This window comes from Mastomys coucha, unplaced genomic scaffold, assembly GCF_008632895.1.
Source record: "Mastomys coucha isolate ucsf_1 unplaced genomic scaffold, UCSF_Mcou_1 pScaffold23, whole genome shotgun sequence".
In the NCBI taxonomy this organism is placed as follows: Eukaryota; Metazoa; Chordata; class Mammalia; order Rodentia; family Muridae; genus Mastomys; species Mastomys coucha.
The window spans coordinates 64,069,187-64,085,802 of record NW_022196906.1 but is presented as its reverse complement, the minus strand read 5'-3'; the positions used below and the strand labels follow the sequence as shown (position 1 = coordinate 64,085,802).

General features: G+C 46.4%; 1 protein-coding gene across 1 annotated transcript in view; it reads right to left on the bottom strand.

The window, feature by feature from the left end:
• Positions 1–1,087: 1,087 nt before the first annotated feature.
• Positions 1,088–16,616, bottom strand: part of Anxa2 (annexin A2) — a 38,881-nt gene continuing 23,352 nt past the window's right edge. The window contains exons 4-13 of the mRNA XM_031345704.1: positions 15,479–15,573; positions 11,629–11,742; positions 8,464–8,554; positions 7,691–7,770; positions 6,310–6,369; positions 5,067–5,160; positions 3,945–4,040; positions 3,450–3,508; positions 1,726–1,887; positions 1,088–1,291 (exon numbers count right to left, since the gene is read on the bottom strand). Of these exons, the coding sequence (XP_031201564.1) occupies positions 1,088–1,291; positions 1,726–1,887; positions 3,450–3,508; positions 3,945–4,040; positions 5,067–5,160; positions 6,310–6,369; positions 7,691–7,770; positions 8,464–8,554; positions 11,629–11,742; positions 15,479–15,573 (1,055 nt within the window). The remainder of the gene's footprint in view (positions 1,292–1,725; positions 1,888–3,449; positions 3,509–3,944; positions 4,041–5,066; positions 5,161–6,309; positions 6,370–7,690; positions 7,771–8,463; positions 8,555–11,628; positions 11,743–15,478; positions 15,574–16,616) is intronic.

Sequence of the window (16,616 nt, the reverse complement as noted above, 5' to 3'; positions counted from 1 at the left end):
AGGAGGAGGAGGAGGAGGAAGAGGAGGAGGAGGAGGAGAAGAAGAGACTCTACAGCCCTCCATAGCCTTGGTGTTCCCTGGAGATTTGCAGGCCTGCACAGTGGACCAAGGCCCTGGCCCTCTGAAGCACAGTAAGAAATGGTACTGCTTCCTACCATGACTGAGAGGGTGGAGAACGTATCCACTGCAGGTCCTGCAGGGGGGTCTGCAGCACACCTGCTTTTCTCCTGCACTTGCGCCCTTCTGCATGGGACAGGCAGAACCTTGGCTACCTCCCTTTGAAGTTTTGTGGGGTTTAAGGATGCATGGAAATCACTAGTGAAGTGGAGAAATAATTTCTAAGAGCTAAGATGTCCCTGGCTTTAATTGTGTGCCCTAAGAATCATAGCTGCACTGACCAGTCCTCCCCTATCTCCACACACAATTGTCCTTGGTCACCATAGATCAAGATAGATATGAAATGTCAGAATCTTTTAGGAAGGGGATTGCAGCCTTGCCTGGTAATGCACACGCATAAGCTTAGGTAACTAGGAGGATGAGGCAGGAGGATCACAAGTTCAAGGCCAGCTCAGACATCTTAGTGAGAACCCTTCTCAGAGTGAAGAAGGAAGGGCTGAGGAGCATGGGGACCTGAGTTCCACCCCCCACTTTAAGAAGCCAGGGCTGGTGATGTGCACTGAGAAGCAGACAGGAGGATCTCTGGGGTTCACTACCTAGCCTCATTTAGTCACTGAGTCCCGAGTCTCAGTGAGAAATCCCATCTCAACAAACAAGGCGGATAGTTCCTGAGGAATGACTCCAGAGGATGACCGCTGGCCTACACACACAGATGCACACACACACGCAGACAATACACATACTACCACCACCCAAAAAGTTTAAAAAGCTGTGGATGTTAGCTCAGTGGTAGAGGATTTACTTAGTATATGCGAAGCCTATGCTCCATCCCCAGAGTAAAACCTGTGAGAGTTGAGCACAGTGGGAACGCTCCATCCTCCCAAAATGTAGACCCTAAGCTCACAGGGGAGGTGGACCAGAGAGAGACTAATTGTCAGGCCTCTCTGAGGATCTTTAGGAAGCAGGAGTATCATAGATACAAAATGCCTTTGGCCTTCAAAGTCTCTCCGATTGTCACCAAGTCTTGCACGATCGTCACTATAAACAGCAATGACCACTGCAGAGTGACACTTGTGGGAAATGTATAATCCTGCTTTGAACCTACGAGTCTTCGAAAATCATATAGGTTGCTTTCAATATAAATCCCTGATTCTTGATGCCCAGCATCTATTCTCTACGAAGTGAGAAAACAGGAAGGTCAAAACTCTACCATTGTTCTCTACAGCCACCTGCACATACATATACCCACGCACTCATACATATACACACATACACACACACACATGCAATGCAGACATACATGGATGCACATACACATACACCCACACATACATACACCCACATAGTCATAGACACACACACACTCACACACACACACACACACACACGTGCAATGCAGACATACACGGATGCACATACACATACACACACACACACACATACAAGCACACATTCACACATACACTCACACACACACACACACACGTGCAATGCAGACATACATGGATGCACATACACATACACCCACACATACATACACCCACATAGTCATAGACACACACACACACACACACAAGCACACATGCACACATACACTCACACACGCACACCATGCCTGGCAGGCTTGGTGCATGCTTCAGGCTTTACCTGGATGTAGTAGTACAGGGACTTGCCATATTTCCTCTTGAATTCAGATCTGATTTTCAGCATGTCCACTTCACTGCGAGAGACCATGATTCTAATCAGGACCTTGTCTCGAGTCCCTTTGCCCTGAAATTGTCAAATTGATGATCAAAGTTAAGTTCCTTGACAATGTTATCATTAAAAAAGCATCCACCACATTTTTTCTGGCTCGTGTGTGTGTGTGTGTGTGTGTGTGTGTGTGTGTGTGTGTGTGTGTGTAGGGAAGCCCTCTGGAGTCCAGAAAAGAGTGTCAGATCCCGTGAAGCTGGAGTTCCAGATGGTTGTGAGCTGTCCAACCTGGAGCTGGGAGCCAAACCCAGGATTTCTACAACAGCAGCACCCTCCTTTAGTGCCTGCACCATCTTTCCAGCCCCACTTATGTGGGTCTTGATGCTGTTATCTTACAAGACTTAAAAATGCAGAGCTGGGACTGTTCCCTTAACGAAGAGGAGCACCTTAGGTTTCCAAGCACAATGTGGATTTTTAAAGATTTATTTTAAAATTTCTAAGTATGTGTATGGGGGAGCCCATAGGTGTACATGTAGGTGCACACGGAGGCCAGAAGAGGGCATCAGATCCCCTGTAGCTGGAGTTTCAGGAGCCTGTGAATGATTCAGAATAGATGTTGAGAAGTAAAGGGGCCTCTGCAGGAGCTGTATGTGCCCTTAAACACTGAGCCACCTCTCCAGTCAACTCTGTGCTTCGGACCACCAGCCTGCAAGCCTACCTACAAAGGCTGGTGGACACTTAAGGAGGAAGAGAGGACGGGCCAGCATGCTGTTCTCACGACCCTTTGGATGCATGAAATAGCCTGCACTAAGGAAATTATCTGTGACTAGGAGCCCCAGGAGAGCAGGCAGAGGGTCGGAGTAGACAGGGGAGGTGCCCCAGAGAGGAAAGCAAAGGCCTGGAATGCAGACCAGTCCTGGCAGAAAGAGAACTAGAAACAGGCTGGTCTAGGGCAGTTCGTGCAGGAAGAGCAACCGGCTACGCATCTGCTATGTGACTGTATGCTGGCCTTGGCTCCGGGAGCTCGGCCTTCCTTCTTTATCAAGAAGATAAAAATGGAAGCCCTGCAGGGTTTCCTGCCAGGACTTAAGGGAGGGAACTGAAAAGCTGTTGTGTAGTACCTGCTGATGGTCACTCACATCCTGTTTGTTTTTATCCTGGGAATAATAGGAGGCCATAGCTGAAAGCCCCAGCAGAAATCAGACACCGCTGTCACCTAACCCTTTCCCACCAGTTGACACTTTATTGTGGAGCTGCCTCACACGTATTTAAACAACTGAGAGAAGTTGGAATAGTACTTTCTCACCTGCCAAATACAATCTCAGCTAGCTAGTGGGGACTCATCCTCTAAATCAGTGGTTATCAATCTGTGGGTCTCAACCCCTTTGGGGTTGCATACCAGATATCCTGCATATCAGATATTTACATTACAATTCACAACTATAGCAAAAGTCCAGTTCTGAAGTAGCAACCAAATAATCTTATGGTTGGGGGTTACCGCAACATGGGGAACTGTGTTAAATGGTTGCAGCAACTGGAAGATTAAGAACCACTGCTCTAAATACTAGTCAGGATTCAGTTTGAGCCAAGACAGAGGTGGAGCCTAGCGGAAATGGAGCCTCTGGGCCAGCAGTCCTTACCTTCATGGAGTCATACAGCCGGTCAGCAAAGTAAAGGGGCTTGTTCTGTATGCACTGGACTGTGTGGAAAGGAGACAGAGGTCAGGGGTGAGGCTGCTTGCCTGTCTTACAATGAGGAAGATGATGCCCTGACCCTGAGACACTGACCAGAATGGGCCTGTCCCACAGATGCAGGATGCAGATGCAGGCTAAGGAAAACTCAGAATCTTGTGAACACGTAGGTTCCACCCACTGTGTTATCTTCCACCATGAAATACAGAGGTCAGTGATGACCTGGTGTATATGTGAGCTTCCCCATTATAGCCCTCCCTTCTCCAGCCAACTTAGTCCTTCCTGGCAACTCAAGCCCGTTTCGTATCTTTAAATCTACAGTCAACCCTAAAACTCTCCAAGACATGCAGAAAAGCCACCGCACCTCTCAAGTCCCCTTGAAGCAAGCACACAGCCACTCTCTCCTCCTGTTTCTGCCAGAGAGAAAGGGCCACACTTGCTCACCCAGGTTCAGGAAGGCGTTCTCCAGGTCCCCTTTGACCTCTTTCTTGATGCTCTCCAGCATGTCGTAAGGGCTGTAGCTCTTGTACCTTTCAAACACTAAGAGGAGAAGCAACAAATAATATCAGAAGTGCTAGTCAAAGCTGCATGGATGACCTACATAATTAGACACTTTGATTAAACAACAACAGCAACAAAAACAAAATACCAACAATTAAAGGTAATCCCTGATGCATTCTAGTGGTTGGCAGTCACCTGGGGGTTGGAGGTCACCTTGGTGGAGCAGAGCTGATTTGTACCTGTCTTGCCAGAGGACCCAGGTCTAGTTGCTGTCCTTAATGGCTCTGCCTAGGCTACAGAATATGACCATCTCTATGCTTTCTCACTGGAATCCATCTATATGGATGTCATGTGAAACAGTAAGAGCCAGGTGGTCATGTCCTGTCTTTCAACAATCGTGGCAAGAGCAAAAGGATCCTCTGGTAAGAAGGGGAATATGGGAGGACCAGGGAAACGGCTCAGCTGGCAACATGCTTGTCTTACAACCAACCATGTGGTCTTGTGTTTAACAAAATCCAAATCCAAAATCCATATTTCAAAAACCAAAACCAAAACAATACAAAAAAAAAAAAGCCAAGCATGATGGTATGCTTGTAATCTCCATGCTGGGAAGGCTGAGGCAGATGGATAGCAGCTCTCTTCTGTCCAGGCTACCTAGCCTAGTTATTGAACTCAAGGGCAATGAGTCTAAAAACCAAACCAAACAAACAAAACACCACCCCAGGTGAATGGTTCCAAAGATGTGACACCTAAGGTTTACCTCTGGCTCCCACATGCACACCAAATACATGTGTACCCATATGAACGCACACACACACACACACACACACATACAGACACACATACACACACACACAAAGGGTGAAACAAGCTAACATATCAAATATTGAACATATTTGGGGACAGAGGGTCCACAATGAGAAAGGAGGTCAAATGATTTGATAAAGGAAACTGGAAGAACCACGTGGAGAACAAGTCTTGTTTTGGGAGATCTGCACCTCAGATTTGCAGCCTTTGCCACCCAAGAGCCTTCAGGCATGGAGGCCTCACTGACACGGCACCCACCTTTCTGGAGGTGGCACACACTGCGCTCAGTCATGATGCTGATCCACTTGGGGACATCAGTTCCTTTCCTCTTCACCCCAGCATCATAGAGCTCCTGTGAGAGACGCAGCCAACCAGGAAAAGTTAACCACACAACCCCCTAGCAAGCATTACTCAAAAGCCCATTCCAAGAGACAAGTGAGCGCACGAGCCCGTACTGCAGGTGTGACCCACAATGTACCACTTAGAACAGGTGTGCTCAAACTTTTGGCTTCTTGGGGGTCACGCTGAGCTATCTCCCTAGACCACAAAGCCCACTTCTAGCACTTATTAAAAAGACTTCTCTTATACTTGATGTACTCCCAAGACTATATAAGATTTTAAAACTGATTTTAAAATCATGATTTTTGTCTGCAGCTATTATGACTTGCTTTGAGATAACCAAATGGCTAACCCCTCTGGGTGAAGCATACCTAGTCCAAAACTATCTAAATTAGCTTTATGAGAAAGCCAAAGGCCCCTGTCACCTTCCTTTGTCCCCACTGAGTAGAGCAGGGAGCCTTCCTATCCTGGTGTGCCTACCCCATATCTGCTCCAGCTTTCCTACCAGCTTAATGTCAGGACCTAGCACTTCTATGTAATCAAAGCCCGAATGAGCCAATGGGAACTGGGTCCAGAGCTGGTAATTAACCCCAGCATTACAACTATGGTTCCTAGAAACAAACCTCGTATTCTCAGATAGGTTGAGGCTTTATCAGGCCCATTACTCTCTTAGAAAGGACATTACTTAGTTTTACCCTTTCCACGGCTATGGACTCACTTCTAATGATCAGAGTATGAAGAGAATGTGTGACACTTGAAACTGAGTCCTAAGAGCATGAGGGGCTTCTGGATCCCTCCCGATCACTCACTCTAGGGAAACCAGCAGCAATGTTAGGGACATTCAAGCAGCCCGTGGAGGCCTCTGTGGAGGAGTGCTAACTTCTCTGGCCAACAGTAAGTCAACTATGAGCTGCATAGGGACGATCCCTTTGTCCTGGTCACTCTCTCAGTAATTACAGCCCTAACCAACATCTTGCCTACAACCACATGAAAGTCAGAATTATCTGGTCAACCCAGTCTCCATATCTGACCTGGGGATCTGAGAGATAACAAATGTTAGTTTGAGGTTATTCATTGTGTATAAATAAATGGTTGTGTGGAATACAACCCTCCTCCAAATACACATTCCATGTAAATATCAGCCAGGAAGCTTGGCACATACCCGGGCATCCTGGTCAATCAGCTCATAGTCGATAACTGAACCATCCTCTGCTCGTCTACCCTGTAGGGGAAAAACAAGAAGGACCATCAGACCTATCTCTTAGTGCATTCTAAAACTGGAGGCAGGGAAAATAACAAGAAGGACCCTCAGTTTCCTCTCCAACCCAGGTGAGCCACAACCTCACCCCTGACCAAGTACCACCTACAGCATTTCATATGTTAATCTAGACAAAGCCAATGAAGAGAGAGATGGTCAGGGAGGGAAGTGGGTACGCTATGTCTCACCATCATTAGCCAACCCTGGGTACCCAAGCCTGAGTGAACATCTTACCGAATTCCCTGACCCATGCCCCAGAGGAGCCCATTTAAGTCTCTTCCTTCAAACTGTGTATAATGCTGAGATGCATGGCTACTAAAGTGCCATGATGATACTGCGTACAAATAAAGGGAAAGCTATTGTAGTAAACAGTAAGTGAAGCCCGGAAGTGCTAGGATGGGGCCTGAGCTGAACCCTCGGGGGCCAGCAGTATGGTGGCGGGCAGGGGCACTCTATATACACAGGCAGAAGTGGAACAGGCCGACATGGCCCAGAGCGATCACAGAGCAGAGGGACAGAATCACAGTGATGAAGATGAAGGTTCACAGGCCCAGGGTGAAGGCAGTGGGGCTTTCGGGAAGGGTACAGGAGCTATGGGTTTTGGTCAGGGAAGCAAGACATAAATGGATTCTAAAAAGACCCAGAGTCTGTGGTGCCTGGATGGGAGCAAATGAAGACAGGAGAGTCAGAGTCGTCACTGTCATGGAGATGTAAGTGGGCCAGGCTGAGGCACACTCCTCAGTCGTTTGCCACAGGGTTCCCTGAGAGAATTCCCTTCCCTTGACAGATAGGTGTTCAGGTGCATGCTGGCCAGAACTAGAGATTCACAGGAGACGTGCCTTACATCCATGTTAATGTGGTAACATTAGCAGAGAGCCTACAAAGACCGGCACATATTCCAAAGGATGAGGAAGGCAAGGTTTGCGCATGCACGCAGGGGCACACACACAAGTGAAAGGTGAAACAAGTGAGGTCACTTTAACGGGTCCAGTGTGGCCACAGATAGAGGTAAAGTGACCTTCCTTAAGTCACTCAGTGCAGGTTAGCACAGAAATCCAGGCCAGAGCTTGGGAGCTGCCTACCCCCTCCCCTGGCCCCAGAGTCCAGTTGTCCACACGGTTCTGCAGGATAAGAAATCCTATTAACAAATATGACAGTTCTTCAGAGACGGGAATGCGGCAGAATTTCTGAGCAGGCACAAGGATTTAGTTAATTCCCTCCCCAGTATAGAAAGAGCTGTGTGTGCTGTGGAAGGAGGCAAGGGGAGGGAGGGAGGGAGACCAACCTTTGCGAGAGCGACCATCAGCTTTCGGAAGTCTCCAGATGTGTCAGAGATGATGTCCTTCTCCAGATCGGTCTTGTACACTGAGAAAACAGCACATCTGGCTTGATGCTTCCCGCTGGCACACCCAACCACCCACTACAACTATCTGTCACCCACAGTTTCAAAAAGCAGGCATTGTTGTGTTAGTGTGGAAATAGCCTAAGTTCCCCAACTGAGGATGAAGTCTCTAGAAGGGGGTCTACTCCCATGAGGTCAAAGTTAGGGTGACTGTCCGTCCTAACAGACAAATAAGCCTAAGTCACACCCAGGAGTCCTCAGGTTCTCTTTAATCAGTGAACTCGTTTCTGACTAAAATATTGCTTCTCAAGCTGGTAAGATGGCTCAGTAGATAAAAGTGCTTACAGCTACATCTGGTGACCCAAGTTCCAGCCACTGGACTCCTCACAGTAGAAGGATCGAATCAGCAGCCTTAGGGGTTGTCCTCTGACCTCCATAACTATGTCTAATGAGCTAAATGTGTGCTTGAAATCCCAGTGTTGGGGAGGCAGAGGCAGGGGCATCCCTGGGGCTCACTGGCTAGCCAGCCTCAACTAATTGGTAAGCTCCAGGTTTAGTGAGAAACTTGTCAAAATGAAGGTGGATGGCTCCTGAGGACAATACCTGAGGTTGACCCTTATCTTCATACTCATGAACGCAAGAATGCACACAAGCATGCGTGCATGCGCGCACACACACTGTACGAAGAGGGTGGATCTCAGAAACAGGCTACTCACTTTCCTTGTACACTCTGTTAATCTCTTGCAGCTCCTGGTTGGTTCTTGAGCAGATGATCTCGATGAGGGAGTCCTCATCAGTCCCCAGGCCCTGTGAAGCAAGAAGCCCAGATATCAGCAGCCTTCCTCACCTCAGCCTATCTCGCTGGCCTCCGTCTCAAACAGATGGCTCCCTCAGGGACATCCCTCCTGAGCAGTCTGTGCTCTGCTCCTCAAGGACTAGATAAAGCTGCTTTCTTTCTTTCCCTCCCCCCCCCCGGCCCCCCGCTTCGCCAGATCCCAAGACGGTGTAAGCAGCACATCATCTACATTCTACTATGCTTTTTAAAAATGAATGAGAAGAGACAGCCTTAGAGTATCCCTTGGCGCTAGAGGAGGCCGTGGGGCTCCAGCTTGCTATTTGTCTTTGTTAGTTCCTATCTCAGCTATTTTAATAAACAGGAAACAGTTGTCTTCATGGACCAAGAAATGGTGTGTGGCCGCTGTCAGCAGCTGCCACAGATTAGAACATCTACTTAGCAGAAAGGTGCTAGTTAGGATAAAAATTCGCCTCTCTCCTTTGAAACGCAAAAATGGCTTAATGTTTTTTTTTTTTTTTAAATGCATCCTGTTCCTTCCATTTTTTGCTTGATTACTCCGCACTTTTTGGGTATTTAGGAAGAGGGAATAACAAAAGTGCCAAATAAGGCTAGAAGCTGGCACTTTATTAGGAAATGAGATTTTAATGAGTGGGATATTTGAATTTAATATATACACTTTCGAGCATGCTAGAGAGCTTGAAAGGACTCAATGAAATGTGTATTTCAAAGCTGGCTTCCTGATCAAAGTCAAGGCTTAATAACCAGGGTCTTCTAGCACATGTCTTCACAAATATAGAGGTACCACTTTGAACTAAGTAGAATTACAACTGTTTAAAATGTAAATCAATTATAAGGTGTTAATACAATAAGAAAGGTACTTATCCACATGAAAAGTGTGTCGGCTATTAATTAAACTTATTAGAGAGTAGATGCCCCTTTAAAATGTGCCTTGTATAATCTAAGCTAAGCCCCAGGTTAATAGTTAATTTTGAATCTTAGTCTTAATCTAATCTTTAACTCTTCTCCCCAGTTAATCATGGTTTTTCACAGGTTCCAGTGAAACCCCAAATTCTCCCCTTGTTAACCAAAGGTCTACATAACACTCTGAACCTCTAAGGGGGTGTGCTGAGACAGCCACAGAGCATCTTTGAATATTTCCAGGGAGAAGCAGTTTTTTCAAAGATGACAGGAATGAAGTCTAACTCGGGTGCCAGAAGAAATGCTGGGTCTTGACACCGAGGGAAAGTGAGCCAAGCGCAGTATCTCGCCTTGCATCGCCCACATATTGGAGATGTCTAATAGGGTTTTATCTCCACTTTCAAAGGTGACCTTGGCAATTTCTAAAACTTGGCCCAGGCTTTCCACAGCTTACGCATAATTCTTATCACAAGACCAACCTCTCCTGTGACATATGGCAAAACACTGGTATTGCCCGATGTAGAAACAGATTTTTTTTTTTTTGAAAGCATCGTTTAAGTTAATGTCACTTGGAGATCTGTGTGCTTCGGAAGGGTCACTCAACCGTGATAGCTAATGGAAGAGCTGGCGTCGGGTCAAAGATGGTGCAGTTAAAGCGCCTTTCATTGGGCCCAGTTTCTTGGATTAGTGGAGTGACTGACAGCTCACACAGGTCTGCTCTAAGTCAATAATACCCGGCCATAGATACCAGTAAAATCACATGAATCACAACTAAGTGGATTCTTGACAAAAATAAGATGAACTGATCCAAATGATGATAAAGAGACCTGGGGAAAGATTGGCTTACACATGACCCCAGTGGCCCAAAGACTTGGCAATCTCAGGAATGCTACCATCATCAAAGCTGTTGTTGACATGAAACTACACTCTCCTTCCCTTCCTTCCTTCTCGTCTTCCTTCCTTTCTTTTTCTTTTTTAGACAAAGTCTCATGTATCCCAGCCTGGCCTTAAACTCCTGATACAGCCAAGGATCACCCTGAACTTCTAATCCCCCTGCCTCCACCTTTGGAGTGCTGGGATTATTAATTGTGCACCCCATGCCTGGTGTGTCAAGGCACTATTCTTCCTGGCATCTCCTCTGCAGTACAGCCTGCCCAGGATGCCTCTTGAGCTATGCTGATGAACTCAGAGAGAGAGAGGGAGAGAGAGAGGGAGGGAGGGAGGGAGAGAGAAAGGTTTAACAAATCCTACAGTGGCTCTGGGCCATCAAGTCCAGGGTTCTGGTGATACTCTATGTGTGAAGGAAGGGGTCTCATTCCCAGTGTGTTCTCCGGAAAGGATGACAACCCAACAGGGTGACGCACAGCTTCCCCTCATTGAAGATGCCTTACCAAAGTGGACCAGCAGAGGGCAGCCTCAGATTATCCAACATGTCCCATGCACACAGAAAAGGGGCCCTGAGCTTTGCTGTGTCAGACATTTGTATATTTCTTACATTTAAGTAGTATTGTGTAGCTTAGGTGAGCACAAAATCCAAGAGCGTTTCTAAACTAGAATTTGCTAATTTGACCTCAAATCCCATGTTCCAAATAACTTTGCAAAATCAAAACTTAGATAACAGTATTATGTCCTGCTGAGACTTCCCATTGGATCCAGATGTCATTTCCAACCCGAAATCGACCCTCACCTGCACTGCATTGCTGATTTTTGGACCAAATCTAAATTTTGGCCAAGCAACGGGTGGGGGTTGGGGGGGTAGGGGGAGTCAGAGGAAGCAGCAGCCAGGAGGGCATGGGCAGAATCTGCAAGCTTTACTGAACAAAAGCTGTTTTTCTTTCTCCTTAATACCACACATATCCTCCTTAAAGAGGAAGTGTAATCAAGGAAGCAGTTTCCCCAAAAGGCATTCCAATCGCCCAGGTGCCGAGCCAGAGCAGCTGCTCACTGGCTTCTCAGCATCAGGAAATGTCTTTGCAGTCGTTAAAAAAGAGAGAAATTGAAATATTTTTGGTTCAAATCCTGACAACTTACAGCATGGGGGGGGGGGGGGAAGAATGACTTCAAATAAGAATCCAACACAACTGACAATCACCTAGTTACACTCAAAAGGCTGTAATTCACAGACACTAATGGGCAGGTGGACGGATGACAGCCCAGACGTGTTTACCTTCATAGAGGCTTTTAGCTCCGAAGCATCATACTGGGCAGGTGTCTTCAATAGGCCCAAAACCACCGTCTCCAGGTGGCCGGAGAGGGCTGACTTCAGCGCTGACGGGAGCTCCTGTAAAAGGGAGATAGATGTCTAAGAGCCACTTGGAATCAACAAGCACTCTGAAACCAGCGAGACAGAATAAGACGGCTCTATCTAAACAGCGGGCTGTGAGTCTTTGCCCACTCTGTGGTCTGGGGAGAACTTCCTCCCCTATGTTCTCTTCATCAGACCAGGAGGAGGGCAGAAACCACACGGTAACGAAACCCATTAACACCCAGGCTGATCACGAGACAGAAATGGATGTAGCTGCCAGCTCCAGAGAGGAGAGCTAAGAGTGGGGTCTCGGGGAGACAGGGAGATTTCCAAGGTCACTTTCCAAGGTCAAGCTGAAAAGAAGTGAGGTAGAAAGACCAGGGGAGTCCTGCAGGCCCACAGAGGTCCCAGGGAAGGTGCTTGAGATGCTGCTCTAGGATAGGGCCTTGTAGCCTGGAGAAGTAGGTGTGCTAGCGCCGCTGTGGCACTGAACCCTCCCTATGTAAAACACTGCACCTCGAGCTGAGCCATTTCCTCCCCCAAATCGGGGTGGTGATGAATGCCATGTGAACTCCAGCCCTTCAGAGTTTCCTTTCCACTTCCTGTTGGATAGTATTTCTTAGGGATGCCGCTATCATCATGAACACGCGGGTTTAATAAAGTCGGAGGTCTGAGGCAGCACTCACATATGCAGACAGATATCCTTAATTCAGGGTAGCTCTTAAAGGTATTTCCTTGAGGAGTAGACTCTTACCAGCCATGAGAATGAACTAGGCCACAGTGACTGAACAGAACTGCATTTGTTTTCATGTGGAGTGTGTAAGTGTGTGTGTGTGAGTGTGTGTGTGTGAGAAGGTGCACATGTGTGTAAAGGTCACAGGACAAGCTTATGTGTCATGCCTCAGGTGCCCTCCACTTTCTGTTTGAGATAAGGTCTCCCATTGGCCTGGAACTTGGCCCTGTAAGCTGACTGGCTAACAATTTCTGAGGATCCACATGCCTCTAAAGGTGATGTACAACCTGCTTTAGAGACAATCTTCTAGAACATACATGTGCCAAGAATGCCAGACCTGGATCTGAGGATGCATTGAGACTAGCCCATTTACCTTCTTCCTCTGGCTCCTGATGCCCTAACCATGCATGGGAACTAGGAGGGTCTTTCTAAAACAACACATACCAATTATAACACTAGCTTTCCAATTTGGAACCCTGAGGTTAAGCGATTCCCAACTTAGTCTGCCCTTGACACTCCCCCACCACCATCTCTGCTCTAACCTCGAAGGACATCTGGGCACCTACTGGATTTTTTCCACTTTGACTTGAATTGCTCAGAATGCCCAATATAAAGAACAAGTGTTCTCTGTATACAGGAACCTCATGTCTAGCGCTAGTTTGAAGGTGCAAAGCACAAAATCCAAACTTCCTCCCTGTGCCCCTCTTTTACTAGCTGTGACAGGATCTGCAGCAGCTCACAACCTGGGCAGGGTCCCTCTGTCCCTCTAGACTAGTGGTTTTCAGCCTTCCTAGTGCTGCAACCCTTTAAAAGAGTTCTTTGTCGTGGTCAGAAATGTCTCTGTGATGCCCAGTCTCAAAATTAGTTTTGTTGCTACTTCCTAACTGTATGTGTGCTCCTACTATGAGTCATCATGTAAATACCTGTTTTTGATGGTCTTAGGCGACCCCTGTGAAAGGGTTATTCAACCCCTGAAAGAGATCATGACCCACAGATCTCAATCTAGACTATATCTTGACAATCCAGACTATATCTTGTGAAACAGTGCACCTAAAACAATACTAGGACATCCTTTAGAAATTACCTCAGGCAGTTGTGGCATCTTCCTGTGATAGATAATTACTCTGGACCATTAAATAGCATCAGGGCAGTGGGGCTGTCCATAGCACATGGCAATGCCTGTGTGTTTGCTGACCCTTCTCAGGCTATGAAAGATCTGTGTTCTCCAGCTACCTGATGTGGAACCAAGCTCAGTGTGTACACACAGTCCCAAGACCACACTGAATGAGCAGTTGTTTCCTACAATCCAGAACAGTGGATCTCCTGTTCCAACAGGAACTTAGCTCTCGCCAGTCTCAGATCCTCGGGAAAGCTAGAGACATAAAACACTCCCTTCTGTGCCTCACTGCAGAAGAGTAATACATGTCTAGTGAAAGGAGAATTGTAATGCATATGGGATGAAGGGAGCTAGCTGCTTTCCTATGTCCTTTCCAACTGCTTCAGAGCACTGAGGATGGAGCTACAGCCACGCTTGACCTGGAACTCCCAGGACCTCGTGGTCACATCGACTCCAGGAACACAGTCTCTTCAGGCATTCTTTCAGGTCACCTCTGTAGGTCACCTCTACTGTGGCCGGAAGTGAAAGCCTCAAGTCATACGGGAGCTGCCTGAGGCCACTCTTATGGGACTGTCTGAATCTAAATCAAAAACTTTTAACAACAAAAAGTTAAAAATTAAGTAGCATACCCTGAAGAATAAAATTTCCTAATGCTGTGGAACACTAAGATGAACAAGTGGGGAGCCTGCTTTTAGCACCAGTGGGCGAGCAAAGGAAAAACACACACAAAAAACTCCTTAAACACTAGGGTGAAGCCTACGGAGGCTAGCGGGCTAGACCACAGCACTCCAGCCAAGCTGAATCTGAACAAGCCGTGTGTGTGTGTGTGTGTGTGTGCGTGTGTGTGCGTGTGTGTGTGTGTGTGTGTGTGTGTGTGTGCGTGTGTGTGTGCGTGTGTGTGTGTGTGTGTGTGTGCGTGTGTGTTCATGTGCACATACATGTTACATGTGAAAGTCAGAAGTTGATTTTTGTTTCTTCCCTCAATTGAGCTCCATCTAACTTTTGATTCAGGGTCTCTCACAGAATTTAGAGCTCTCTGAATCAGCTAAATTGACTGTCCAGGGAGCCCCAGGAATCCTATCTAGAGTCCCTAGCACTGGAGCTCCAAGACAAGCCAGTGTATTTAGCTCTTTTTAACCTGGATGCTGGGGATTGAACTCAGATCCTCATGCTTGTGTGACTGCCAGCACTTTACCACCTGAGCTGTCTCCCCAGCCCCTCGGTGTAAATGAGAAGCACATGTTAGGATTCACGCCCAGTGGAGGAAACCATTCTAAAAATTAAGTTCACAACATCTGACCAAGAAGCATGAGAAGTCATGAGAGGAAGTGAGTTGCTACCTAAGCACAGTACCTGACACAGAGTCAGCACATAAGTAGCAGGACCATTGTTTCTCTTCCTTGTGGTCTATTCCAGAATGCCTCCCCTGTGTGTTCCCGGATGTTACTTTTACTTTCTAGCTCCCACATGTATACTTATGGGAGTAGCAACCCTCTCAAGGACATAAGAGGGAGACTGTGGACATCCAGGAGTTCTAGAAGGATCCTTTTGGCTAAAGAAGATCCACAACTCACAAAAAAAAAAAAAAAAAAAAAAAAAAAAAAGTAATATTGGGTAGGGGCTGGGATGGGGAATGGCTTAGCAGATAATGGCGCTAGATATAAAAAAAAGCCAGATGTGGTAGTACACATCTGTATGCCCAGCATTTCTGTGACAAGGCAGAAATTGAAGGCGGCGGGAGAATCATCTGGAAGCTTTAGGGCCCGCCACCCTTTACGGTATGCAGGGCAACACAAACAAGGGACACACAGACTTTCTCTCTCTCTCTCTCTTTCTCTCTCTCTCTCTCTCTCTCTCAGAACAGGCAATATCTGAGGACATTAATTCAGCAAGGCCTGCCCTCCTCGCTAGGATTCCAGTACCTTTTTGGTCCTTCTCTGGTAAGCGAAGAGAATGTCTTGCCTCTGCACATTGCTGCGGTTTGTCAGAATGTTGACGATGGTGACCTCATCCACTCCTGTGGAGAATCAAGTTGTGAACAGTTACCCCACCACACACTTTAGGAGACTTTCACACAGCGAAATCCACATATTCTTTTCCAAACCCAATACTAGAACGTCATGACTAGCCCATCCCTCTTTCTGACTAAACACAGGCACCCTCATAAAGCCTTGGACCTCAGACCTCAACCCTTTAAATATTTGCACTTAAAAAAGCTATTTTATTCGGGAACTGTTTTCCAAAATCAACAGTGGGAGGTACACGTGTGGAACTCTGGCAGTCAGATGGAACGAACAACAAAGATTTAGGGGGATTTTAATTTGAAGGTCCCCAAATTGCCACTTAACTGGAGAATTAATAGACAGAACCTTCAAGATGAATTAATAGAGATAATTATTTATATTTATGGCAAGATTATGGCTGTATAAATGGGTAGGTATAATTTTTATAATTATACCAGCTGTCATGACAAATGAGTCAGGCTTAATATGGCAGTTATATTTTAATAGCTAATTGATTAATAGAATCACACTTATTGAAGACGAGATTGTCTCACAAGGAAAGTACACATCCTGTGCTTTCAATCTTCAATAGGTGACTTTAATAATCAATTTTACAACTGTATTAAAAAAGAATAAGTGCTTTAATCTAAATTAAATCTAAATTGGGAGTTTTGAAGTGCCACCCAAATGTTTCAGTTCCTATTTTAATTGGAACATGTGTATTTACAAAGATAAGCAAGGTTTGCAGTATCTGAAAGTTTCCAATTTTATATCAGAAATATTCCTCACATGTCATTTAACTCGGGAAAGCTCAGTTTTGAGGATTCGGGAGAGAGAGCTTTCCACTGCCTGACTATGAACTTTGCTTAATAAAAGGAAAAGTTTTTGCCATGACTGGGTGGGTAATTTTAGAGTCTCTAAGCACACAAGGTCACTTACAGACTGCACCCATCTTGTCTTTCAGAAAGTCAGAGGCATCCCAAAGCACTTGGAACCCAGAACTATGATGTTTGGGTGGCAGAACAATGAACAGTTAGACCGGGGGGGGGGGGGGGGG